The 27,069-nt window shown below is 37.6% G+C and overlaps 2 protein-coding genes across 3 annotated transcripts in view; one reads left to right on the forward strand and one right to left on the reverse strand.

Moving 5' to 3' along the window:
* The window catches only part of LOC143909018 (homologous-pairing protein 2 homolog), a 30,327-nt gene extending 4,934 nt beyond the window's left edge, over positions 1-25,393 (reverse strand). Inside the window, exon 1 of the mRNA XM_077426904.1 lies at positions 25,331-25,393. The gene's annotated coding sequence lies outside the window, so the exon portion shown is untranslated. The remainder of the gene's footprint in view (positions 1-25,330) is intronic.
* sona (sol narae metalloprotease) overlaps positions 1-27,069 on the forward strand; it is a 92,568-nt gene that overhangs the window by 54,564 nt on the left and 10,935 nt on the right. For both annotated transcript variants that reach the window (XM_077426902.1, XM_077426903.1), the window contains exon 7: positions 26,809-26,861. In XM_077426902.1, the coding sequence (XP_077283028.1) occupies positions 26,809-26,861 (53 nt within the window). The remainder of the gene's footprint in view (positions 1-26,808; positions 26,862-27,069) is intronic.

Genomic DNA, 27,069 nt, shown 5'->3' on the forward strand with positions numbered 1-27,069 from the left:
TGATCGATGAATCAATGCGAGAGAAAGAGACAGCTATATTTTCGTAAGTTATTGTTTTCGTCGCTTTTGGCGCATGGCTATTGAGTCATGTAGTCGCCTGTTGGCCTTACCTATCTGCATTTGCTTGTTGATGCTTGTCGTTATTTTTTAATACAAAAATAGTCAAAAACATGCTATAGGACTAAAACATTTTATGTTGATGTATAAAATGATTAATAAGATATATGTATATTGAACCCATTTGTATTGAGAAAAGCTGTATTTTGATTAAAAAATACTGGGGTCTTACTCGACCCCGGTTCGGGACACTCGTTCAATCTCGACACTCCGTCCTTTAAAGGTTAAACTGATAAGGCTTAAGTTCGCAATACCAGCAGCGTGGACTAGTGTTCAGCATATTATGTGTGGTCACGGTTCGATTCCCACTAGTAGCTTTTGGCCAGACCTTGGTTTGTGACTCCAGGTCGATCGTTTTCTATCAGAGTTTGCTAATTTTTATGATATCATTGAAACGGTTCCTGTAAATTGACATCTCCTTTCTAATCTGTCTTGCGAATCTCAAGTTATTCGGCAATCTTGATATTCATCAATTTCTATAATAAAATGCTGCAGAAATTTCTCCATAGATGTCAATGTGGATGATATTTGTATGAATTCGCATTGTATAAAATGCTTGTATTGTATCTATATTAGTACACTCGTGGCTTTGGAGCGATCTGTAAGGGTTCGATTCGGTGTACATGTTCGATTCAAATTCATTACAAATTTTGCGAATGACTGAAGCTAAGGGCTGTTTTTACACTAGTAGAGGCATTTATTTGGTGGGAATTATTTCAAACCCTTGCTTTTGATAACAGAATATTTTGTTCGATAAAAGCATATACAGAGAGATTTATCTGTCGTAGCGTTTCTCAATATGACGAAATTCGTAGGCATATGTAGACATTACTCGAGACTAGTCTGGTGATAAATCTCTCTGTGAATATCTCAAAGTGACGTACTTGACGAAATATCATATTACATTTCGTAGAAGTGTCATTTTTCTCACATTTATCAAACCCATCTTCGGACAGACGATGACCGCAATCAATTCTCAAATTCTGAGTAGGATACCGGGGGTGGTGCGTATGTGTTAAAAAGTACACATGACGTCATAGAATAATGGACCAAAAACAGGATATCGAAGAATCGCATGTGGAAAATCCACATCGTGAATAATCACACTCGTGATTTCATTCAAATGGTTCGTTTTGTCGTCTTTGACATGTCGGCATGTCAATTTTCGCGATGTGAAAATTTGCCGGATCGTTTTAAGGTGTTGTAAATTTATCAAAGGACTACCGAGAAATTTAATCTTCTTCGATTGGACTTGGATAAGAAACTTTTATAGCGACGTATTTTCCCAATTGTGCATAAATAATCAGCGAAAAGTTCAACGAAACTGTTAAAATTTACAAATAAAAATTGCAAACCCCTATAAATCACATCAAACATAAAGACACATGTATCATAAACAACGACGAGTAAATTATCTAAACACTGCGTATCGTTTTTGTGTCGTAAAAATCACGGCTGATTGTTTTATACTGTCATAAATTTATCAAAAGAACTACTGAGAAATTTAATCATCTTTGCACTTGTCAATAAGAAAATTTTAATATGTGACGACTTTACATACGTAAACAATTCTTAGGAATGTTTCAAATTTTCCAAATTAAATACATAGTAATACCCTTATAAATCACAAAACACGGATGAGTAAGTTACATTGAATTGTTTAAGAGAATTTATGACGTCTGTCAAAAAGTCTGTACTGTGTATTAAATTTGACGCAAATTAGCGTGAAAATCGGACGTAAGTCAATAAGGATCTGGTAAATTAATTCAACAAATATTTATAGTACGTGCAAAAAAAAGCTTATATTTAATATACATACTAACAAGTGTATGTGTGTAAAATACAAAACTACCAACGATTGCTAATATGAAATTGGACTTTTCGGCGAAAAATGTGTCATAAATTCATTTGATTTGTTTCATTAAAAAGCACACCCATCGACAACTTACAGAGAATTGTATATAAATTTAAAATTAAAAACAAAAAAAAAATACAATTAATTAGTCATTGCGTGTTAAATCGTGACAGTGATGATTCTGATGTATACTTTTTTATTCGTAATTTAACAAATGTTAATGACTCCGAACCGTCGATTAACATGACCGGTTGTTAAACGTTACTATGCCTATGTATGTATGTATATTTATTTTAAATTCATTATTATTTCGCAGGGAGATATCGATTATGCGCGAATTCGAATTATGCGGTATGAACTTTGAGTACGTGCTTGAGCACGGCACGTTATGCGAATAATTTATTATTAAATATATATATATATATATATATATATATATATATATATATATATATATATATATATATATATATATATATATATATATATATATATATATATATATATATATATATATGTATGTAAGTATATGAATTATTATGCAAGCCTCGCCGATTGGGAACAGCTGCTAATAGAAACATTAGCTAATGTGACATTGACCCTCGCACGAGCGGAAAATCAGCACTTGTCAAACTGTGACGACTGTGGAAATTCACTTCTGAATTGAGAGCTTTTGTAAAACGTCACAAATATCCTAAAATAATAAATAATAATTACAGCATCCTTCGTATGTATGTATGTATATATTATATATATAGAGTAATTTGAGATGCCTCATCATCACATATGTACATATGTAAATATCAATGTTTAATTGTTCGCTTATTCGGTAGGCAAATCTACAGTTTTTGATTTAGAGCCACGAAATTTAATATACCATTTTATGGTACTTAAACTCAGACCATAGATGCTTTTTGAGAGGGGTTGGAGGTCTCATTCAAAGTTCAATTTTTTTTTACTCGGCCGAGCAACGCCGGATGATTCGATACATTTATATGGACTTCAATATTGACAAGGAGACAGTACGTACATATGTACATTTAAGATATTGTAGATTGACAAGTTGATCAAAATAAGCTGTTGTAAGCCTCAAACTAAGCTGGTTTGTATTGCTTACTTCAGATAAAAAAAAGTCAAGACTGACTATAATCTGGTTTAATTTTTCATTGTATTTATATTATAAGGGATATTATATCATCAAAATCAAATAATATTAGTTTACAACAAAAATTAATGAATTAAAAAAGCATATGAGAAAGTATAATAGCTTGTAATATTAATTTTACATGAGATAAGAGTAAATGAGAGTGAAAAAGTAACAAATACCACTGTTTAAATGAGTTGCGACGGGGCGGTAGAAAGCCGTGTTTCGATAGATAGCTGTCATCGTTTTGATCTGACAAAAGATTCCGAGGTGATCTTTAATGAGTTCGTTAATCATTAAACTCCTCTAGCTTCGTTTTGGAGACATTAGCTTACTTCAATTTTAGCTAACCCCCTGTATGTCGGAAAAATATCAAAGCGATGGAAAGAGTGGAAGTGGTGTCACAGTGAAATTATATTTCAAGTAAAAATATAATTTCACTGACGTTTCAGTGAAATCATAACCATTTACATTTTCAGGGTTGGTTTTATTCATTTGAGATTAGATTGTTGGGGTTGGTATTATTTAAGGCTCAGGATAGGTTAGGTTAAGTAAGGGTTGGCCCTATTCATTTAAGATTGGGTTGTTAGGATTACATTTATAGAGTTTAAATTCATTGATTGATACACTTTCACTGCTCGAATTGGTGAAAATATATTTTCACTAAAATATGCTTTAAATATGCTTTCACTGTAACAGTAGTTCAAAATCATATCACAAATTTTTGACGGCCAGGATAAACAGATCTAATAATAAAAAACTTTATTGGGAAAAAGCATTATTGGGAACTCATCTGCGATTCAAGTCTTGACTTTTGTATTATATTAATTTATATATATTATTTTATTATATATTATATATTATATATTATATATATTATTATATTATTTTGTTAATTTAAAAAATATGGACCTAATTTATGAAACTGTTATATATCGAGTTTTACCACTTGAAACAGTAAACCATCAAGATTCAAAAGATTACTCACAAAAATCGCTTAGCCTCAGTCAATCGCAAGAAAGCGACCCCTGAAACATTGCAATACGTTGCACTTTTTTTGTCGGAAAACCTTTTAGAAGCAAGTCACACAAAATTAAATGCCTACGAGTAGACAGTATGCAACTATTCGAGTCGGCGGGGAACGTGTTAACATTTCGATTCGCGACGTATGCAAAACATGCATATTTTTTCAAAAGATACACGATGAAAGTCACGTATCAACAATAAAATCCATCCGTGAAAATATGTCTTACGATTATAATAATATGGATATACGCGATCGCCACTTTAATTGTTCGCATGCAGATAGCCGAAATTAACATATAAAGTGCCACGACAGTCCCCAGCCTCTCGTTCTCCGGGTGTATTTTTCCATCTCTCTGATTATGTATATTACATACGTCCGCGATATAAACACAGAACGCTCACGAGTCTTCGGACGTGTCGAAAAATCCGTCAGTCATGTTTCGATACGATTTCTTTCACCCGTGTCATGTCATGTGTTTTGATTGATGGATGTGCACTTACACGTCGTTGCACAATAGCGCATAATGGTGAACAGCCCATCATAATATATTCTTGTATAACGATTCGTGTTTGGTCTCTGGATGTGTGTGCTCGTCGGCTAGACCTTGTCCTTAAACGTATCGACGTATGCCTACGCCTATTGTGGCACACATTTTCACTTTTTAGTCAAGTATTGTGCAATGCCTGTTCGTTTGTCTGACATCGCACTCTTTTTTGACAGGTGAGATGTGTGTATAATCGTGTGCGATGTGTGTTAATTGGTCACACTCGGAGCCATTGATTTTGGCGCCCTTGGCTAATATCTTTTTTTAATAATTGTCAAAAACACAATTAAAAAAATAATTTTAATATGAAAATTATTTCATCATCATCATCTACAGTCACTCACCATCCACTGCTGGATCGAGGATTCTCCAACACGCTCCCACTCGTCTCTGTTTTGGGCAACTCTCATCCATCTCACCCCATACATTTTCCTAAGTCGTCTAGCCATATTCTCTGCGGTCTTCCTTTTACCGTTTGACATTCTCTCGGGTACCATTTTAGCACTTCTTTTGTCCACCTTTCATCCATTTTTTTTTGCCACGTGGCCTGCCCATTGCCATTTCAATCTCTTTACTCTATCCACTATGTCCACTACGCTCGTCATTCTTCCCACGTATTCCGCTTCCTGTATTTCCTCGTTATGCCGAGCCTACATCGTTCCATACTTCTTTGAGTGCATTGGAATATCGTGAAATTTTAAATCACTTTCTTAGATTAGTATTGTCAGAAATATGTGGATAGTTTGTATAATACTTCAATAAGTTTCTTGTAAATCCCACTAGCTCAATACATTCAAAATACCTACATTTATGATAAATAGTGCTCAGATCTTATTTTTCCAATAAAAAAAGTCCTGCATAAATGGTATCAATAACTAACGGTCCTTTTAATTCTAAGCTTTTTAATGAAACCTTTAATAAATCTATTGTTCATATTGTATTTTTCGTCGTAAGAAAGTTTTGCTTCACGCTACAAGTGCTCTTCAGATTTTCGGGTTCTTGGCAAATGTCCCGTTGCCAATGCCTCGGACGGTTCTGGTCACACTTTGCATCACAGGTGCGTTGAGATATGTATTTTGGTTTCATTGTGAGCAGGCCTATATTATAATGTCTATATCTGATATGACGAGTCCAAATTTTGACTTTGATTCTTTTAAAACTGACACGTATGACTTTTCTTTTAATTTTGCAGATACTTAGGCTATGAAATAGCTCCCTTATGTCAGTACGTTTTATTGGAAAATTATACATACATATGTATAAGAATTTGTTTATTTATTGTATTTTTATGTATGTTATTTTTGTTTCTGGTGAGTTTGGTCCTAAACATGTCTCTGTTTTCACATTTCAGTCTCTTTTAAAAAGGGTTTAGTCGTTGGAACAAAATAAGCTTGCCCTTTATGGGTCATATTTTTAAATCTCAAGCACCTGTATAAGGAATGTAAACAAACCATTTCCACAGACATTCAAGAGTTGCTTCTTTTTCTTAATCGCGGTTTGAACTCTTCTTAGAACATGAAAATGCGGTTTTTTTTTATTCTTTTACAAATCATTATTTCACATACTTATAATGATCATATTTCAACTTTATTCAAGAAGTCCTTCGATTCTTTTGAAGCTGCCGAACTTAAACGTTGCCGGTCCTCGTTATTTTTGTCGAAACGACTATCGTTCCACTGCATATTATCGGAACCACCAAATAAATACCTTGTTTGAACACTTTCGCAAACAGCATCATCTCTTATTTTTTTATTATGTTGCGGTTTTGCGTTACTTCACACGTTGGCTGCAATCTGCGGCGAACATGAAGAGGATTCCTTGAATGAAAATTGCGTCATTCCAAGGACATATACAGTCGAATTTATTCTTCTTTAACACCAAAGTAAAGCGTATTCTGTAAAACACGAACGCCGACAGTGCGTTGCATCGATAACGGTAACACCAGTGTGAATTTTTTTCACGACAATTGCTTATTTCTCAGCCGGTTTATTATTTTAACATTTGAATCATCTTCGCGTTTTAAAAACCGGAATGACACGGTGTATAGCCTTTCATCTTTGAACTCGCTTATGTACATACATATGTCCTTTCGAAAAACAATTTTTCGTTTCAAATGTAATCAACTACGCACTTCATTGTTACGTGAATGACTTTCAATAATATCCTATTCATATACAGACATAAGCCAGCAGAGTAGCTCGGTCGTTAAGCTTCTGCCTAACACCGAGAGGCGCCGAGTTCGATCCCATGAGCTGACCTCGATTGAAAAGAATGTTTCCGAGTATATCTGTAGTGCTGCTGGTCAGACCTGGATATTTGTGACTCCGGGTTGATCGTTTCCTATCAGAATTTTCCAATTTTCTCTGATTTCATTGTTGAAACGGTTCCCGATTAAAAATTGGCTAAAAAATACCTTCCTACCTACTATGTTACCACTATTTGAGTTATGTACAATAAAAAATATGTACAATTCATAGATGTCTCGTTAATTTGCGAGTTTCCAGTGTCTCGTAATTCAGCAATAAATATGCTGTACTGTTTGTAATTGGCCAGAAAGGCGCATTGGGGTTTACCTGTAAGGCCTACCTGGTATAAAATGTAATAAAATAAAAAAAAATAAGTACATATGTTGTGAGTATTCCCAGTTCATGATTGATCTCTCAGTTGCATCTACACACATACGTACATACTGTTTCTTAGCTCGTCAGGTGTTTTGTTAGATGTGATGACGTGATACTGTACGACGACGACGACTATGATGCGGAAGACACAGCGGACACTAACCACCACTTTTCACCTTCAACTTTGACACTCTGAGGCCGGTCGATTGACGGGGTACCACTTCTTTGTCCAGCCATCGAGTTGACGGTCGGTCGACGGTGTCGAATCGACAACGAAATGCACTCACAAGAACCACAATCGCCTTTTTGACCCTTCATCTCGCGTGGGCTAGGGCGAAATTTATTTTTAAGACACCTTTAAATTTTTAGACTCGCATCAATGCTTCAGTCACATATTGTACAAGTGTCTCTGGGATATATCGAAATCGAATGGAAACAAGCAAATGTGCCAACAAAACTGCCCATATTTTCCTTAATACCCTATTGAGATGCAGCACATATAGTAACCCTTATGAGATATGTTGCATAGAGCTTACTTACTCGCATCTTCTTGGCTATGGTGGTTTCAAAACGACCGTTCTTTAGCAATGTTTATTGCTCACCGTATTGTCAAGCCCTCGGTCATACTACATATAGCAACAATTTAGATCGTGCAATCTTAGGCATTGTAATAAAGTTCAGAAAACCCTGATATGACTCGTATGCATTTTGAATTGATGAAATTGAGCGGCGAATTCATACAAATTTGCTCACAATAAGCGGATGCGATTTGAATAATATTCTATTGATACTGCGGTGGATTTAATTTATTCGACGTTCCCAATTAACATTCAATAGGTATTTATGACAAGATGTAAACTTGGCATTTTTTCTCTTACTGTCTGTCGCTGCAATACTGGTTTATGTTTGAAAACGTACGCATGCAATATTTTATCACAATTTGTTGTAATAGCCATTAGGACATTTCAAAAGATGGTTGCATCAACAAACTAAGGTATTATAAAATGTATAAACGCCATTTGCTGTATAATAATAAAAATAAACAAGGCGTTGTATAATCGATGTTTATTATGTTGGTGAAAAGCTCGTATGTTGTCGACGGATTTTCATAAGAAAATCTCTTTTAAATTTCACTGACATCAGCGGGGAAAATTATCTAATGCGACAAACACCGGTTTTTATATCGCAAGATACTTTTTTTTTTGTATAAAAATATATTGAAATGCGAGAGGAAGTTGTATAATTAAAATTTCATGTGTCACATGTAAATGTTGCGCGTAAAGAATTGTCACATATCAAATTTAGTGTGCGATAAATTTTTCCGATCGTAAAACAACTCGAAAACCTGTTGCGAATACATTATTTTTCCTCAGAAAAACTGGAAATAGATCGATTTTGATCGCAATAAAAAAAAGTCATTTAGTTTCCAAAAATATCGCACAAATTATCAAATCAATATTATATAAGCACATTATCCCTAAGAACAAAGTTTAAATGTCACCCAGTGTGAGACCGTTCCAACTTCAAGCCCACTCGCAAATCACCTGTCGTATTATACATGATCTTACTTTTTACGTTAATTTACTGTCACGTGTTTAACTGTGGGAACTTATTCGAGCCCCCATAAATCGCTCCAAATGTCGATTCCAATTCTCAAGAAATATATCCGAATTTGTGACAGCGGAATCCTTTGATGCCAATTTAATATGGGCGGTCTATTCTATCCAAAATCCATACAGTCAACCTTGAAGATCCATAAGAGTATTGAGCTCTCCTCAATTTAATCTAAATTTTAAATACAACCAAATAGTAAGAAACAAATCACCCATTTTTTAATATCGCAGAACAAATACAGATAAAGAGGCCGTCTGGAAGGATTCCCTCCTTGGATAAGATTGCTAAGGATGGAAGCCTCCCAGTCACTAATGTAAATGAAGACTATTCAGAATGTAGACAAATATACTTCGGGCGTTATTACCATAACGTTGCAACCGGTGTTCACGCTACGTGCGAAATCCGGTGTATCCCGCTTTTTGTTGCAAGGTGAAATTGTCATGTGTCCTTGTCGGTGTTGAGGAAGGCAGAAGGTAAGCCCAACCGGCCTTGTTTTTTGCAAAAACGAGCAGCGGCCAGTAAAATGTGGCCCAAACCAGGCGAGATTGGGCTTTCCTGGGCGATATCTCCCTCTTTTCTAAACTTTCATTACCAGCATATTGGAAAGCATCCTTACTTTTTCTTTAAAATTATGGAACGAATCCCTACTTTTCCTACGTAAGCCATCTTTTTTATTCGGTATCTCGTGGAACGCATCTATCGCCTAAAAAATACCCGAGTATACATATATATATTTTCCCAATAAAGAAACGCGAAGACAAACTAACAAGGAAACTCCCTGTTACTTCGTGACCTAGCCTGCCCTTGTCCATGCGAATGCTTAGGTTCAAGGATTACAATGACTGTAATCCCCGAGTACGTTAACCCTGCAACCCTTAATATAAGATATGTACATATGTATTACATTCAAATGGTATACGTTACGCTTAAGTGAATAATAAAAACATATTTATGCATTGTACGATGCTATAAAATATGAGAAAGGATGAGGATCCTAAGATATCAGCAACATTCTTAGGGTGTAAATCAAAATTTAAGTGGTTTTTAAACTGTTCGAACCTAAGCACCTTCTCGGATGACAAAGCGCGAGTATCTCCTACCCAAAAGCGTGAAATAACAATAAAACTGCCAGATATTTTGAAAGTGTCATCCATTGTTTTATTTATTATACATTGGATCACTTTGTAAATATATGTGAGGGTATGACCAATTTCATGCTTAATATCAAATTTTGGATAAATTAAGCCATATCGTCAAATATGTTTTGGATAAACGTCTACTTTGATATTTTCATTCAAAAGTATCAATATCAAAATACATATGTATGTATGTAGAAAATTGAGATCCGACTCCTTACAATATTTAACCAAATCAGAGTTGAAATTCTCATTGTTTGAGTTTGGAACGCCCTCGTGGTACATTATTGTAATCCTCTTGTATACCACAATGGTTCAGATTTTCAAATTTATGTACGTAGTAAATAGTATCACTCACACTTTTCACAAGGCACTCTCACCGATTATAACTTAGCTTTGAAATAGTAAACCATTCACTTCAAGTCCTTTTCAATGCAAAGTTTACAATCTCTAAAAGTAGGTCTTCGAGTTTGCAAGTCTGTAAATCAAACTTTCATTTTCAGTTCACTCGACCCGAGGGAGTTAGTAAGTACATATTTTCTAACGCTTGTTAAGGTCGAGGTTGAAAGCGAACAGCCGTGGCACAAATTCCAAATACGAGATAAATTAGCGAAACGGGCTGAAATTTTCAGACATCCTCTGGTCAATTTCGCCGATTCGTCGAGGTCACAACTGTGCAGACAATAAGTGTGCGTGGTTAGTAAATTTCTCGCTGTGGACGAGGACTGATTACAAATTCGAAAATGTTAATGACCCCCATTTTGAACTGGCTACGATTCGGCATTTCCATGTGTTTATGTATATAATTTTTATTAATGATCAACCTGTGACCTTAACAATGACTGAATCTTAGGCCGGTTCAGGTCTAAAACCAGAAATAAACGACCTTTCGATAAGTTTAGTTTAGTGATACGTTTAAATCGTGAACAATACTATATCTTCGGCATCAAAGATCAAGGATGTAATAAATTCTCAGATGCATCTCGGTTACCTTTTAATGTACTGTGCGCATCCCACGTGATTCCTTCGACAGCTACAAATGAGATATTTTATTAAATCTATTAGCATTGAAGCTAAATTCGCTCTGACGTTGGAAAGTGAAGCGGACCCAACAACGCCTCTCGAGTAATAATTCATATTTTTTCCTCTTTTTCAATTATCAAATGTTAACCTTGTGAAAATTGATAAACACGCAAATGTGAGATATATGTGGGAATCTCAACGTCCACACATTAAGATTAAGTGCACCTGTCTTCTTCACATTTGTGTTTAATCTATTAATGTGTAAGATTTTAAGCCTTGTCATCATCAATCTTTCATCTACTCAGATGGACACGAAGGTCTTTGATGCACCTTCCTTTCTATCATTTTTCAGTATTTTCTTATGCCTTTTGGCAATTAAGTACTTAACGATACACATCGCCTAAGCGCTTAAACAAGTAATTGGACCATAGAAGCGTACAAGCGATCATCAAACAATTCATTTCAACACGCGCTCAGAGAAAAAGATTTTTCTCACAGTTTCATTTCGAATTATTACTTTATTGCATATTTTTGTACGCTATTGTTTTCGTATTGTGTATATTTCATCTGTAACCTTTCGGTACGCGTTTTGTTTATATCGTTGATGATTTTTTTTCGCACAATCTCAAGGATAATGTGCTGTTACTCGCCGAGTATTTCCGGCGACTCTCTCAATATATCACGAAGTTCTTCAGTTGACCCATTGAAGACGAGGATCTTGAATGAAAAACGACGCCAGATCGTATCATCTCTCGTTTGTTTGAACTTCTCGTTAACGAGCGTTTGTATTCATCTCGTGTTTGTTGCGCTTTTGATGGATTATGCTCTAACATTGTTTCAATGAATCACCTTCAGACGAACTTGCAATTATTATGTCAAAAAAATTTTAAACATGTATACATACAATCATCGAAGATTGAATAATTACACGTACGCTGCTTAAACATTCCCACTTATTCATATGCGAACACGTTGTCCTATATATGTATGTACATAGATATCTCCGAGTTGCATCATATATTCACAGTGTGAGTTTCGCACGCTTTTTGTTTGCCCATTTCATTCCCATCTCAGACATAATGGAACCACTCTTATTCTCATCTCTTTTTTCCAAGACTAGATACATTTTTAGTAATAGAGTGCTAAATTATGTGTAAGATCGAGTCAATGCCACCGAGAATGATTAGTCTGATGTTAAACATATATGTTTGTTGCTACACCCCTCTACTTCTCGGGCTAATTTGCAAATTTGAATACGAAACCCAAACTCTTCAACTGGAATTCAATTAAAGAGATGAAACATGATTATACTCGCTGCAAATTTGATATATTGAAAGTAACCACACATTTCAAACTGAGGTCGTAATGTTTCGGATGAATAGTCCTTTTTTGGCGTTGAATTTCGCAGCTAAGCCACTTAGCACTTCATATTTACAAAATTAGTTCAGTTTGTAAGAAAAATGATTATTTTCCTACCTAAGTGGTTTTTCTTTTTTTTCGGTTTAAAATTATTCACTCGCTTCCATGTCTGTCGTGTGGGTGTCGAATTGATACTTTTTCTGCAATGTTCAAAAATTATTATAGCAGATAAAATATCTCGGAAAAGATTCGTAAACTTGCGAGATTCACGAGGTTGAGATAAGAGAGTTGAATGTCAACCGTTTCGCGTTTTCTTGACGGACCGGGTGTGACGCAACATGGAAAACTGTTTTTTCATCTAAAAATAAAGATGTCGATAGCGACAATAAATAAATAAAAGAACAACTTTTGTTCAAAAATCCCACCGGTCCAATCAACTCGGCCGTGACGCGGCTACTCCTCATTGAAATCGCCTTAAGAAGAAGAGTCGTTGCGTGAATGGAGATGAGCACCACAGACAGCGGGGCACACACACACCTGGTAATAAGCCTCTTTCTTCTTGTCGTTCCTCTTGTCGGTTTCTGCGAATTGCGTATATAACGAAACGGGTTTTTCTGGGTCGTTTTTCGAAAACGATCAGAGGCGGTAGGTTCTTTAGCGCTGTGAACTCAGCGGGTCGTATTCGCCATTTGGTATTTTGGAAATCCTCGGTCACGCTCCTTCTCACACGCCCGAAAGTCGCAAATTTCACTAACGAGACGACAGGACCTTGGGTCACTCATTTTCGATCGAATTACCACTGCTTCATTAGCAAGGACGGATAAAATTTTAAGGATCGTAACCCTTTCGGAAAGAGACTAAGGATCGAGATCATTAAATCTTATCTACCCTTGCAGTCATAAGTGGGTAGGATATAAGAGCAAAATTCAAACATTTTAACATTAATGACAGATTTTACCGACACAATAGACAGATTTATTCATCTGAAATAATCATAAAGAGGACAATATTTGTTGATTTATTCACATTTTTAAATGCTTTAGTTTTTAATTGATAAATATGTTTTAATACATTGCTGTGGTTTTAGGGTAACTTTCCTAATGCTTTGGAGACCCAATGAAAATTTGGCCCAAGCAAAGCTTGGCACTGTGACTAAATAGCGGATTTATAAGAAAAAATTAAAAAAATTAGCATCGTATCGATAAGAATTTCAGTAACCGAGTTTCAGTTCCATAGGACGAACGGTTTTCAAAATATCCCCAATATTAACACACATTTTTTCTAGATCATAAAAGTGTGATCAGTGATCGATTCGAATCAGTTAAAATCTCGAGATTACAAAATCATCTATTGTTACTACGTATTATACATAGATAAAGTAAAAATAGAAAATTAAAGATTCACTCTAACGAATATAATTTATTAAAGAAGAAATTATATTACAATGGTGCTTTTATATGAAGAGCTTTCACCTTTCGGATTTTTTTTCTATCAAAGTCTAAGCTTCCAATCGATATTGATGGGTTTCATTGACGTTTCAACTATTGTTGAACAATGCAAGACTCACAGCCTTCAACCAACATACATTTTGCTTAGACAGTCTCTTAATTTCGACAACTTATTAACAATCATTTGGACGGATTAAGAGAAGTGGCTGTCAATAACGGAGGTCTACGGTCACAAAACCACCTGAAGAACAGGAAAAAGATTAACAAACACGAATGCAAGCCATTAACAGATTGAGCAATTAAATTGAACTTGCATTCATGCATTTAATCCCTGCAAGAAGAGGCTCATAAAGAATTCCTCAAACTAACGAGTATCCAATATACAATTCAAATCCGAATTGTTTATTCTGACGCGTCACGCGATCACGCACATTAACATGTACTATAAATCCAGACATTTTTTTTTACTCTCCACCGCTAATTTTCTATCACACGATGCATATCCATTGCACCGGGGTATTGATAGTCTCTGATTGCATTTTGGTGTTTTTGATAATGGGCACAAGCATATATTATACATCCAAAGTCTCGGTTTGGCCCTGAAGCCCGGCCGTGAACTTGGAACCCGCACCCGTCAGCGGCTCCAATGGTCGGACAGTGTCTCATAATTTATAGGTGACCATTACTTGTTTGCTCCATGGACACATTTGCGTATGAATATGCATGCGGGGGTCGTCAACCTTTTCGTATCGCCGAACTTTTATTCTGCAAAAGCTCTTTGCCGCGACCGCAAGGACAAATGTCCGACGATTCGCCGGAAGATATTCCCTTTGTATTCATACATACATGCATATGTATGTAATTGAAACGATAACGGATCGAATTCGCAATCTGAGGTCTTGAAAGTGCTACATTGTTTTTCGAGGCACTCTATCTTCACACTCGGCGAACACCTGAAATCAAATCCGAAATGATCATTATTGGCGACGTCTTATTAGTGGAATGTTGTATTATTAAAATTTCACCCATTCGAATTCTGGTATTTGAATAAAAAAAAATATAAGTACATTATGTATGTATATTATACAATATCTTTTGACTTAAAAATGAAAATTAGTCATGCCAACTTTGAATTTTATGTCGCTGATGATGTGAATGTCCTCTAATTTACAAATATTCGACTGTGCAAACTTCGGTATGTTTCTTTAACACTTCTTCTTCTTCTTCTTAAAGTAACATACTCAATTTCAAGCATCATTACTTACTTACCAATGATAAAGATTTTTGTTTAATAAAGTATCCCGAAAAGGGTGTTTTTTCAATGTGAAGTGCATACATATTTGCCTTTTGAAGAGGATATTGTGTTCAATATTTGACAATGCCAATTTTGTATGAAACCACCTCAATTTAAAATCTAGACATTTGTCTTCAGAACTGCTTTTTATAAATACTCAATTTTAAGTGTCAATATCTGCTTGGAATTGAAAATTTTAATTTTTCAAATAATTGAGCGTCATCAGAGCGTCATCCGGAAATACTCTCTTGTTTTCTGGCAGGAAGAAAAAGTCTTATGTTGCCACTTTTCTATGGAACAATCTCAATCAAGTCAGATAAATTTGATAAATTCTGACATGTGATGGCCTTTTTTGCATTTAATGGCATCCAAACCTTGTCAACAGCTTAAATCCTACTGTTGAAGATTTTTGACATATGTAACTTTATGTTCAAAGTATGGTTAGATGTCATTTTTAGTTCAAAGCATAATATTATACTGGTCATGAACTACATAGTTTATTTCGCTCGAATTTGGAATTTTCATGGTAAATTGATTCCCCTTTGTCTCTTCATACAAAGTATAATAATACATCCATGATTGAAAATTAATTAAGTTCAATTTCTACGCTTTGTTCAATGATCCACAGCGTGAAGGATGAACGTTATTACACCATTGTTTCTAGGAAGTTTGCTTGAGAGGTTCGACATTTAACGGATGGTTTGATTTGAATTTCCCGTCAAAATACATAAAAAAACAGGTACTGTACAGACTCCAGGGATGTTCAACTCGAGAGCACCCCGGAAGTCGGTTTCGTAGAAGCTCGTGGTAAGCGTGGGCGGGGCTGGTTTCCTCAAGGTGCCTTCCTTCGTCGTCGGTGGTCTGGTCTCTGCTGCTGTCGGCTCGGCTCGATGTATATCTCTCTCTCTCTCGTACAGTGTGCGTAAGTGAGGGTGATACGGGACAAAGGCGGGAAAGTGAATAGTAATGAAAACAGGTTATAATTCTGTTTGTATGGTGACTGTATTTTATATATATATGTATATACAGAGATCAAGCAGGGGGGACAGAAAAGGGGGGGGGGGGAGTCCGACTTGAAATTAGCGCGCACGTGTTCAAGAGGTTATGGTAACCTCACTCAACCACGTGGCTACGTGATCTGACTTCGACGAAGAGAGACCAGGAATTCCTCACTTCTCACCGGACGTATACTGAAGCTGTACTTCCAGTATCGTCTGCCGATCAAGGCTGAGCTGATCGGGACTCGGTGGTGGGAACCAACTCGGTAGCGAACAGAGATGTTCACTCGACCGACGCGGAAAACGAATAGGGGGCGGGTACGCGCGCTCGGCGCCGATCTCCCTCCAAAACGGCTCCTTTGGTCGTAACGCCACGAAAGCTGACCATGAAGACTTGGTCGGAACATACTCCCCCCGTTGGAAGTCAGAGGATCGAATTCCAAAACAAACAAGAATTAATGGTGCACAAGCGACTAATGAAATACACAAAAACCAAGCAAGTAAGCAAAAAAAATAACAACAAAATAAAAAACAACACAACAAAATAACCCAGTCAGCAAACAAAATAACATTAGTCCACCGTCAGTTTCCCATCCTACATAAGCAGCTGACTAAGCCGGCAAGAAACAAACAAAAAATAGACAAACAAACAACCAAAACACCAACAAACACCAATGCTAGGTAACAATATTGTTCAATCGTTATATGTCCCAATCTATCCTGATAGCTCTATTACAAAGCACCAATCAAACCAACAAGAGAAGCATAAAAGAAAAGCAACTCAAAAACTTAAGTTAAAACACATAAACTGAATCCACAACACAGATACAAACAACGCGCCAACTTTAATGTGGGACGTTATGAACGTTCGCCACACCGTTGCACAAATTCACTGAGTGCTGCTCGACTGGCAGTCGAGCTACTCGCCGGACTGCTCGCTTGGTGTTGCTGATGGAGGAGTAGTAGGACCTACTCCTGTGCCCCTGTCTGCCAGGGGCCGCTGCTGCATGTGCTGGTGTGGTAGCACCCTCGCTCCGGGTTGATCGACCAGATCCTCCTGCTGTTGCGCAACTAGTGGTGCGCCAACTAGGAACTGGCCAGGAGTTATGGGAGCTGGGTTGGGAAGGTCGAAAGATGTGAGGGTTAAAGGGCGCGGGTACATTGCGCTTCGGCAAGCGGAATCTTCGTTCCGCGTAAATACGCGATTCGTCCAGGGGACGCGTAACTGTCTTGACTGGACGTCTCGCGCCAAAACAAGATAACGGATCACGACCCGTTGTGTGATGGCAATTCCGAGAATCGCTTGAAACTGTGGGCGCTTCTAGAGAGCCGCCCAATATCCAGCCGAAAGCTGTATTCATCATCGCGATGCGTCCTCCTCTGTCACCGCGTGACTTGGAGGGAACTAAAATGGTACGTTTGCCATTGCGTAACATCGCATGATAGGCGTCGCTGCCTATCACCATATCCACTGTACCGGGAATATCGAATGACGGATCGGCAAGGGGGAGATGAAGCGGCAAATGGCTCCGAATCTCGGACACGTTGCGCGATGGAAGTTGATTCGCGATCTCGGGCATGATTGCGCAATCGAGATCAACACTGGAGCCCTGATTGGGGATGCGCGGTAGAATTCGAATTACCGCGCCACTAGTAATGGACGTCCTATTTGAACCTATTCCTACCAGGTTGACGTCCATCCTTTTCGACTTTAAGGCGAGTCGCCTTCTTAAGTCTTCAGAGATGAGGTTGAGTTCGGAGCCGTTATCTAACAATGCTCGAACCTTGTGCGAACGTCCATCTCCGCCGCGAACTTGTACTTCCACAGTGGATAACAGGACAGTTCGGGCGTGAGAAGGCGATACGCGTCTCACCGAGTGTAAAACCAACGATGATTTTACGGGTTTGGCGTTCTCTGATTTCTTGGGGCTCCGATAATGTTTGGCCTTATTTGAAGGCGAAGTTTGGTATGGAGTTGAGTCATGTAACATGGTGTGATGGGCATGACCGCATTTGAAGCATCTCTGCTTTGTTTGGCACGCGTGAACTATGTGCCCTGGCCTCAAGCAGTTGAGACATAGTCGACGTTTTATGGCGTTCGACCTACGCTCATCACCGCTCATTTGGCGGAATGATGGACAGGCTAGCAGAGAATGACTTCCGCTGCAACTGATGCAGGAGGGGCGTTCCCTCCTCACATGCAGAACTGCTGCCTTCGGATTCGTAATGGTTCTTGGTCGAGGATTCGACTCGCCTTTTAAGACGAAGTCGGCATTTGCCATCGATTGGCACTGGCACGTTAGAAAATGCATTATTTTGCTAAACGTGCAGTCTTCATACTTGGGAGTCTGAAGCTCCCATTGCAGAAGTGTACTCCGGTCGAGTTTTCTGGTGATAAACATCACCAGAATCTCGTTCCAGGTCTCGACCCGGACGCCCAAGTTAACGAGCGCACGTACATGTATGTTGGCATCATCTATGAGACGACGCAGACTGACGTGATTGTTGCTCACGACTGGCTCGGCTTCAAGCAATGCCTGAAGGTGATACTGAACAACAATTTTTTTGTTGTTATAGCGTTGATCCAAAATGGACCACGCGCTCGTAAATGAATCTGAAGCTAATTCCAAGCCGTCAACTAAACGTTGGGGCTCTCCTTTTAGGCTTCCTAGTAAGTATTGGAACCGGGCGATTTGCGAACTCTCGCCGGCCATAGCGGCCAAGAAGCGTTGTGAAAAAAGCGGCCAATTTTGGACGTTGCCTTCGAAGGTGGGCAACTCCAAACGGGGCAATTTTATTGCCGAATTTGATTGCGGTACAGGTGACATTGTGAGGTTAGCGCCATCTAACGGCGAAGCGCTCAATTGCGGCTCACGCAAATTGATTGCTTCGGTGCATCGCACGAAGGCGGCCATATGCTCCCTATCAAATAGGTCCACGACGGATTCGGAGGCCTGCGCCTCTTCTTGGTCCAGCTCGTTTATCTGAGCTTGGATCGCTTCGAATTCAGACAGTAATGGTCTGATTGTTTCGAGCCTGATTCTGAGCTCGAAGATGCTCAGATCGTCCCCCAATTGATTCGCGTTTCTCGTTAACCGAGCGCGAATTCTTTTCCGCGTATTTTTAAGCGTACTCAAAGACGCCATTATTGAAATGCGACGAAATCAAACAAAGGAAAAAATGGACGCGGGAAAAAACAAAATGGACGTTGACGACCAAAAAAAATAGCAACAACAACAGAAAAATGCTAATTACGACCAACCTGGATTCGACGACGTTGGAAGACCAGCTCTGAAGACATACGGAATCGAAGGACCAAAATGTACAGACTCCAGGGATGTTCAACTCGAGAGCACCCCGGAAGTCGGTTTCGTAGAAGCTCGTGGTAAGCGTGGGCGGGGCTGGTTTCCTCAAGGTGCCTTCCTTCGTCGTCGGTGGTCTGGTCTCTGCTGCTGTCGGCTCGGCTCGATGTATATCTCTCTCTCTCTCGTACAGTGTGCGTAAGTGAGGGTGATACGGGACAAAGGCGGGAAAGTGAATAGTAATGAAAACAGGTTATAATTCTGTTTGTATGGTGACTGTATTTTATATATATATGTATATACAGAGATCAAGCAGGGGGGACAGAAAAGGGGGGGGGGGGAGTCCGACTTGAAATTAGCGCGCACGTGTTCAAGAGGTTATGGTAACCTCACTCAACCACGTGGCTACGTGATCTGACTTCGACGAAGAGAGACCAGGAATTCCTCACTTCTCACCGGACGTATACTGAAGCTGTACTTCCAGTATCGTCTGCCGATCAAGGCTGAGCTGATCGGGACTCGGTGGTGGGAACCAACTCGGTAGCGAACAGAGATGTTCACTCGACCGACGCGGAAAACGAATAGGGGGCGGGTACGCGCGCTCGGCGCCGATCTCCCTCCAAAACGGCTCCTTTGGTCGTAACGCCACGAAAGCTGACCATGAAGACTTGGTCGGAACAGGTACCACCATAAAAAGTAGAACAATAAGCGTTCACACTAAAGTCACATCTGAATGTCAAAATCATTCTCAAACTACGACCGATAGGATGAGGTTTTTATTCATTTAATTACAAATGTAGACATCAAAGGAACAACACGAAGGTAAACTTGAATAAATTAATACATAATAGATTTATCGGCACTTAGTCATCAAAAACAAACAAAAACGACCGGAATTTTTAAACGGACACCTGGTCGAGACTCAACCATCTGGGTGCGAGGAATTTTTTTCACACTAACGACCATTATTCGGGGGACAAAATCAAAGCTTTACGATCGTACGTGAGATCGTATGTATACAAAAACAAATCATAACACGTTCATTGAGGATTTTTTCAAGTGTTAATAGGATCAAAAGAGTCTAAACTTCGATATGGCTCATTCCATTTTGATCTTTATCTGACATTTCGGGTTGGTCTGGGTTGTGGGTTCGACACTGATGGCTCTAGCGCTGGACACGTGAGAGACTCGAGCCGTTAAGTGATGGCGAATGAAGACGTACCAGTAGGTGATTGATTCTTGACAGGAAAAAAAACCGTCGAAAAGACCAAGTGAGGGAACGCGAAGGACTCGCGAAATCAATTAACAGGTGGAAACACCTGCCGTCTCCATTAATACGTCGCGGCGGGCTAATGCCGGTGCTGCGGTCGCACGATTAATAGCCAAATAAAAACCCGTAACGCAAAAAAAAAAACACAAATTCACTACATCCATATTCGACATGTGTCCAAAAACCAGTTTGTTTTTTTTTGTTTCTTCGATAAGGCAGAAACGGTAATGTCCCATCAGGTTGATACGCGTGCGATTTATCGTCCGATGTTGCCTTCTGATTGCCATTTTCCAAAGGATCGCCACTTTCGTGACTCATTTCCACTCAGAAAAGGCGATAATCCATTCAAATTGATCGCAATATACATACTAAATATGTAGCATTTCAATAAAATCCCTGCCTGGAGTAATAACAAGTTAATAGAATCCAATATGATCTCCCCATTAAATCAAATATTGTAAGATCTCCTACTTGGGTCTTAGTCTAGTAACAACTCTAAAATTGGTTATGCATTTATACATAACATCACCATCATCATCTCAAACATGCTTCCATTCTTCTCTGTTTTGCGTAACTCTCATCCATCTCACCCCACACATTTTCCTAATTTAGTCTACCCATCTTCCTTTCACCCTTTTACATACTCTCTAGTACTATTCTAGCACTTCTTTCGTCCATTATTCTAATAACGTTACCCACCAATTGCCATTTCAATCTCTTCACTCCCTTCACTATATCCACTACCCTTGTCATACTTCTCAACCACGTATTCCGTTTCCTATCTCTTCTCGTTATGCCAAGAATACAGCGTTCCATACTGCGTTGGACTTTTTGTAGCATCTTGGCGTTCAATGGCTAAGATTCACATTCATACGTCTAACTGGCAATACACATACATATGATTATAAAATCCTCAGTTTAAACAATTTTAGTGCTCTTTAACTTTACTTTTTTTTATAATCATATGAGCTGTTGTGAGTATATCTGTAGTGCTTGGATATTTGTGACTCCAGGTCGATCGTTTCCTATCAGTTTGCCAATTTTTCTGATTTCATTGCTGAAAAGGTTTCCGATTAAAATTGGCTAAAAAACCTTCCTACCAACTATGTCACCACTATTTGAGTACGATTAATGTACAATAAAAAATTGTGTACAATTCATAGATGTCTCGTTAATTTGCGAGTTTTCAGTGTATCGTAATTCAACGAATTGTGTAATAAAAATGCTGCATTGTTTGTAATTGGCCAGGAAAGCGCATATGGCCTTCCTGGTATATATGTAAAAATAAATAAATCTCATAGGGAGATTTATCATCTAATTTGTCTGTGATAGAGATCGTTGCCTTTGATATTTGTTGCCTAGCTAAAGATTTCCAAAACAAATTTTCAGACTTTTTTTGTCGGAAAGGGAATTCTGGTTTAAAAGTCAGTGTTTAGTAATTCCTTGAAAGGCCTTGAAAGACCTACGACAAATTGTTTAACTAAATGTCTAAAATATATTTTGTATTCACACACATATATTACATATGCCAAAACCAAGCAAATGAGTTAATCTGTTTTTTTTTTCATATATATTTGAAACTGTCAATTTATATACAGTTGAAAAGTATTTATTTTCAAGTAGGAATGTATAAGTTTTCCGGTTCTTGAGACTATAGGCTGATGTCATAGCAATGCCGAAATGTCGCTTTATCTATAAAAATAGTCATAAACATCACAATTATTGGACGACACTGCAAACTCTCACACTCGTGACACTTTTTCCTTGTTTCGTATCGGTCAAAGCCCTTTCTTTTATACCCTACCTACCTAAGTGGGATTCCCCGGATGAGATTTAACACACGCAAGGGAAAAAAGTACGCTTTAAAATATGCACGAACCATCAAACATAAATTATCAATTGTCATGTAAAATATTTATTTGTTTGCACGGCGGTCCGCAAAACAACATTGAACTTTTGTTTAACATTTCGCATCCAAAAATCAAATTAAAGGGAGAGGGAGAGAAGGTGGGGGCGTGACTCAACGTCGTAAAAAAATATTAAAATTTGCTATCTCGAAAAACCCGTGCAACCTTTTTATTACAATCTTGAAAAGTCTTTGACCTTTTGCAGCATCTCGATATACAAAAAAAAGCGGGACTATGTGTGTGGTGCTTTTTAAACGCCACTTTATAGAGGTGTGATTAGGCCAATCAATATCAATATAATCGTACTCTTTGTGTACCTGTCGACCGAGCCGTAGGTAGCCCACATCCACGGGATCCCAAAAAAAAAAGGAAATAACCCCAAGGGGGAAATAAAATGGCACAATGGAGTCAAAAAACTCGGGGTCAGTTAGTTGGCTGTGTGCGATTTTCTCGTTATTTATCCGAAAAACGACAGTCGAATTTATGACGGTTTATTTTTTGCGACGCGAATAATTAATTCGATAAATGGTTACGTATTGTAAATTTTAGCGCGAGACGCCAATGAACCAGCTGGACGAGGTAAATATTGATTATTCCATTCGAGGCGTAATAAAATTGGCAAAAATCGCAAAAAAAAAAGTATGAGAGAGTGTTTTAAATAAAAAAAAGTGAAGAAGATTCCGAGAACCATTCTTTGAACGGGGGGCGTCCATACATTATATGGGCGAGAAATTTGTTTTTTTTCTTTTTTATTATATATATTCAATAAGATAAATATCAAATTTTGATGTAATTTTCTGACAAATATGCAAATAGGCAATAAAGCATTTTATGGCCATTTTTTAAATATAAATAATAGCGAAATTATTTTTATGTTTTTGATGATTCATAATGTTAATGAAGACATATTAAGAATCCCTACACTTGAGTCATAGTTGGAATCATGAGCTTTTTTTTCTTCTTAATAGCGGTGGATCGATGAATGAACTGCCTGGTTATTAACCGCATGAACTTTAAAGTTAAAAAGGCTTTTGAGCCAATTTTCACTAATAAAACCTTAGTGATTGTCAAGTGGCTCTTAATTTTCAACTTAAAAGCCCAAAAGCTCAGGGCCGCGCCTAGGAGTTCGACCGCCTGTGTGCAAACTTAGATCGGCCGCTCTTTAATTTCATTAGAATTTGTATAAATCATATTAATTCGGGGTATAAGTCGAAAATTTTAATCACAATAAAAATTAACAAGAAAAAGAGACAGAAAACCAAAATGTTTAGTTCTGAACAGGACCGGACGACAAGAGACACTGGACGTTTTCAAGTTCATTCATGAAAATATAGTGTTTTCATCCCAAATCCCACATTTAGGACATTGTTCTTTCGATGACCAACCAATACTCAACATCCTTGAAGTAATACAACTGGCAGTCGCAAAGATAATATCGTAGAACATAAAAGATCTAGCTCTACGCAGACCGAAGCTATACCTGCTATCCCGTTATATCCACGAATTATAGTTTGGGTGTGTTACAAGTTGTAACTTGCAATAGCAATCCACAAGACAACCATGCATTTTAAAAATTACAATGTCTTATTTCGTATTTTTTAAGGAATGTAATTTTTTCGACTCTCATTTCTTTCGGCCGCCTGTGTGCATTGCACACATTTGTATATATGGTACAAAAATAGCCATTGCAAAAACTGGACGAGACTGTAGCGCGATTGATTAGCTATATAGGATCACAAAACATTATAGGACAAAATTCCATTAAAAATTTACAACACCGACATATTTAAATTTACAATTCTATATTGATGTAGAGTCCCGACTTGTATATGTAAAAATATAATATTAACAACTTAAAATAAAATAAAAAATCGCATTCATCTAATAAAGCAATCAAGATTGAATTCGATTTACGGCATCCACACGTCATCTATAACATAATTTTTTTTAGCATTCAAACCAAATGAAGATATTGCCGCTGATTTGGCTATATTTCAAAAGATTTCCCCCTCAATTCCACGTTTCGGCAACAATGAACGCAAAACATCGAACAATGCCAGTAAATTGATCGCAGCCCGGCGATTTATTGCATTTATGCGATAATTTGTCCATTCTTTACGGTCGCACATTTTGTATATGCATAATAATATAAATAAAAATCTTTTTTTTTTTGCGAGACGGCCGCTGAACAACCTGTTACGACCAAAATGCGCGCGTGACATTTGAACGACCACCCGAAACATTAATTGAACATTTCAAACGAAACGACACTTGCATACATAATACATATGACAAAAGATATAAATAATAACAATAAAGAAAGCGTACGCTCGACCTTGTACTACAAAAACAACAACTCGAGCAATTAGATTTGAGGTTATGTTCTGAAAAATTTCGACACATATTACGAAACGCTCCCGGTACGCTAAAATTGAGCATATCACCCAAATTATACACTTCCGGTTTACACACATACACTCAATATATAAAGTCGAAATCGATCGAACGATCTGATACGAAAAGTGACGGTTGAAAGTTTGGATTCGTATTATTGAGGGGCGGTGCGTCAGTATAATTCGAAATTTTGTTTATGATCGCACTTCGAGTGTTCATTGGTTCGGGTTGGGTAAAATGATAAATTTGCGTGAAAATATGAGCTTTTTCCGCTTACGGTTGATGTTTTTTCTCTCCCGCCGCACGCGTAGACGTTTGTGTTCGCGATCGTACGATGCGCAGTCGTAAACGATACTCGGTACGACCATAAAAATAATTCACGCGAAACATTACCGTTACGTATGTATATCGCTACTATTTTATACATGTAATGCGCTACTCATTTGAATAATACTACAATGCAAAATAGTGTATTATTTTTATTTTGAGGCGGGGGCGTCGCGTATCATGTAGGAAATGCTGCCAGTGTCGAGTGAATCCATTGTTGAATTTTGTATAGAATAGGGGGATCAGGATGCTTAAAGGCAATAAAAATGATTAATGAAATCGAACTGAGAGATGAGAAGAATAATAAATAGACCAAAGTAGCTAATATAAGGTAAAATATTGAAAAAAACCTGATTTTATTTTAGTTCCCTCTTTTATCGGTTCGGTGATTACCGGTCACAAAGGACTCGTTACAAAGTCACTAAAATCTCTATAACGGAACATCTGGCAGCCGAAAAGTCCATCATACTTTGGACTTATATCCATCATATTTATATGTATGCTATCATCATTCGCGATTTTCATGGCAAAAATTGTCTATGTGATCACCTCAATGTGACGAATAATCCAATCACCCTTTTATCACTCTATATTTTTAGGCCCACTCGTTTTTAAACGATGCAGCTGTCCATGCAGTGTATATGTCACAGTGAAATTACACTTTCGCTGGATATAGTTATATTTTCACTACGGAAATTACATAAATATTCATTGACCCCTATTAGTGAAATTATAATTTTTTGACAGTTGGATGATAGTGAAATGCCATTATTTTAAGATTATTGTGAGTGCGTCGCCGACACGAATCGCGCCACCCACGTCACAACCCCGCTCCTCTACATCCCCATTCCGTCACAACTCGCACTCACACGCCCTCTCCGCAACCCCGCAACCCCGCTCATGTCCATTCCCACTTTCCTCATGGTTCACTATCATTTGCAACATGCGGAAGCAAACATATCATATCTTGGCAGCCAAGACTAATGTATTTATTTAAGATTAGGTTAAGTTAGGGTTGATAGTACGACGTGCACTATCACATGGTGCATTACATTATTATTAGCATTCGAATTACAAATTCACTGACATTGAGAAGTGAATTTGTAATTCTATTGTTACGTCCGTACTCACTGCTTCAGTCAGTTAAATTATAATTTCATTGACAATAACAGTTTCACTATAACTGATAAATATATTATTGTTTGAATATAGTCGACGATGAAAAATTTATTTGGATATTAATAAGTGATCACTTTAATATTTAGCGCACTGTGTGGTTAGTTAAAACCTGATATTGTTTCCCAATAGTCTTAGTGTTTTGGGGTTAATATGGTAAAATTTAGATAATCGCAATGCTTTGGCCAATTTATTTGTGTATTTTTTTTATTGTTTTGTATGTGTTTTAATTTCAAAGTTATTTCCCTGCAGGTATGACATGTGTCGTCGTCGGAAGGGCGGCCGCTGTACCAAGGGCACAGCCGGTAAAGCCACATTACACACTCAAAAATATACATACGTATAAATAAATAAAAATACGTTCATTATTTTACCACGCAGGGGGCGGCTGTTGATAATGTTTGGCCAAAATAACAAAATCATGCATTTATTATTTATTTTTTTAATTAATTCATAACATTTAAAGCGATTGGTGATGGTTTTTACATTATTAAACATTTATATGATTAATCG

Source organism: Arctopsyche grandis, chromosome 3 (genome assembly GCF_051622035.1).
Source record: "Arctopsyche grandis isolate Sample6627 chromosome 3, ASM5162203v2, whole genome shotgun sequence".
NCBI lineage: Eukaryota > Metazoa > Arthropoda > Insecta > Trichoptera > Hydropsychidae > Arctopsyche > Arctopsyche grandis.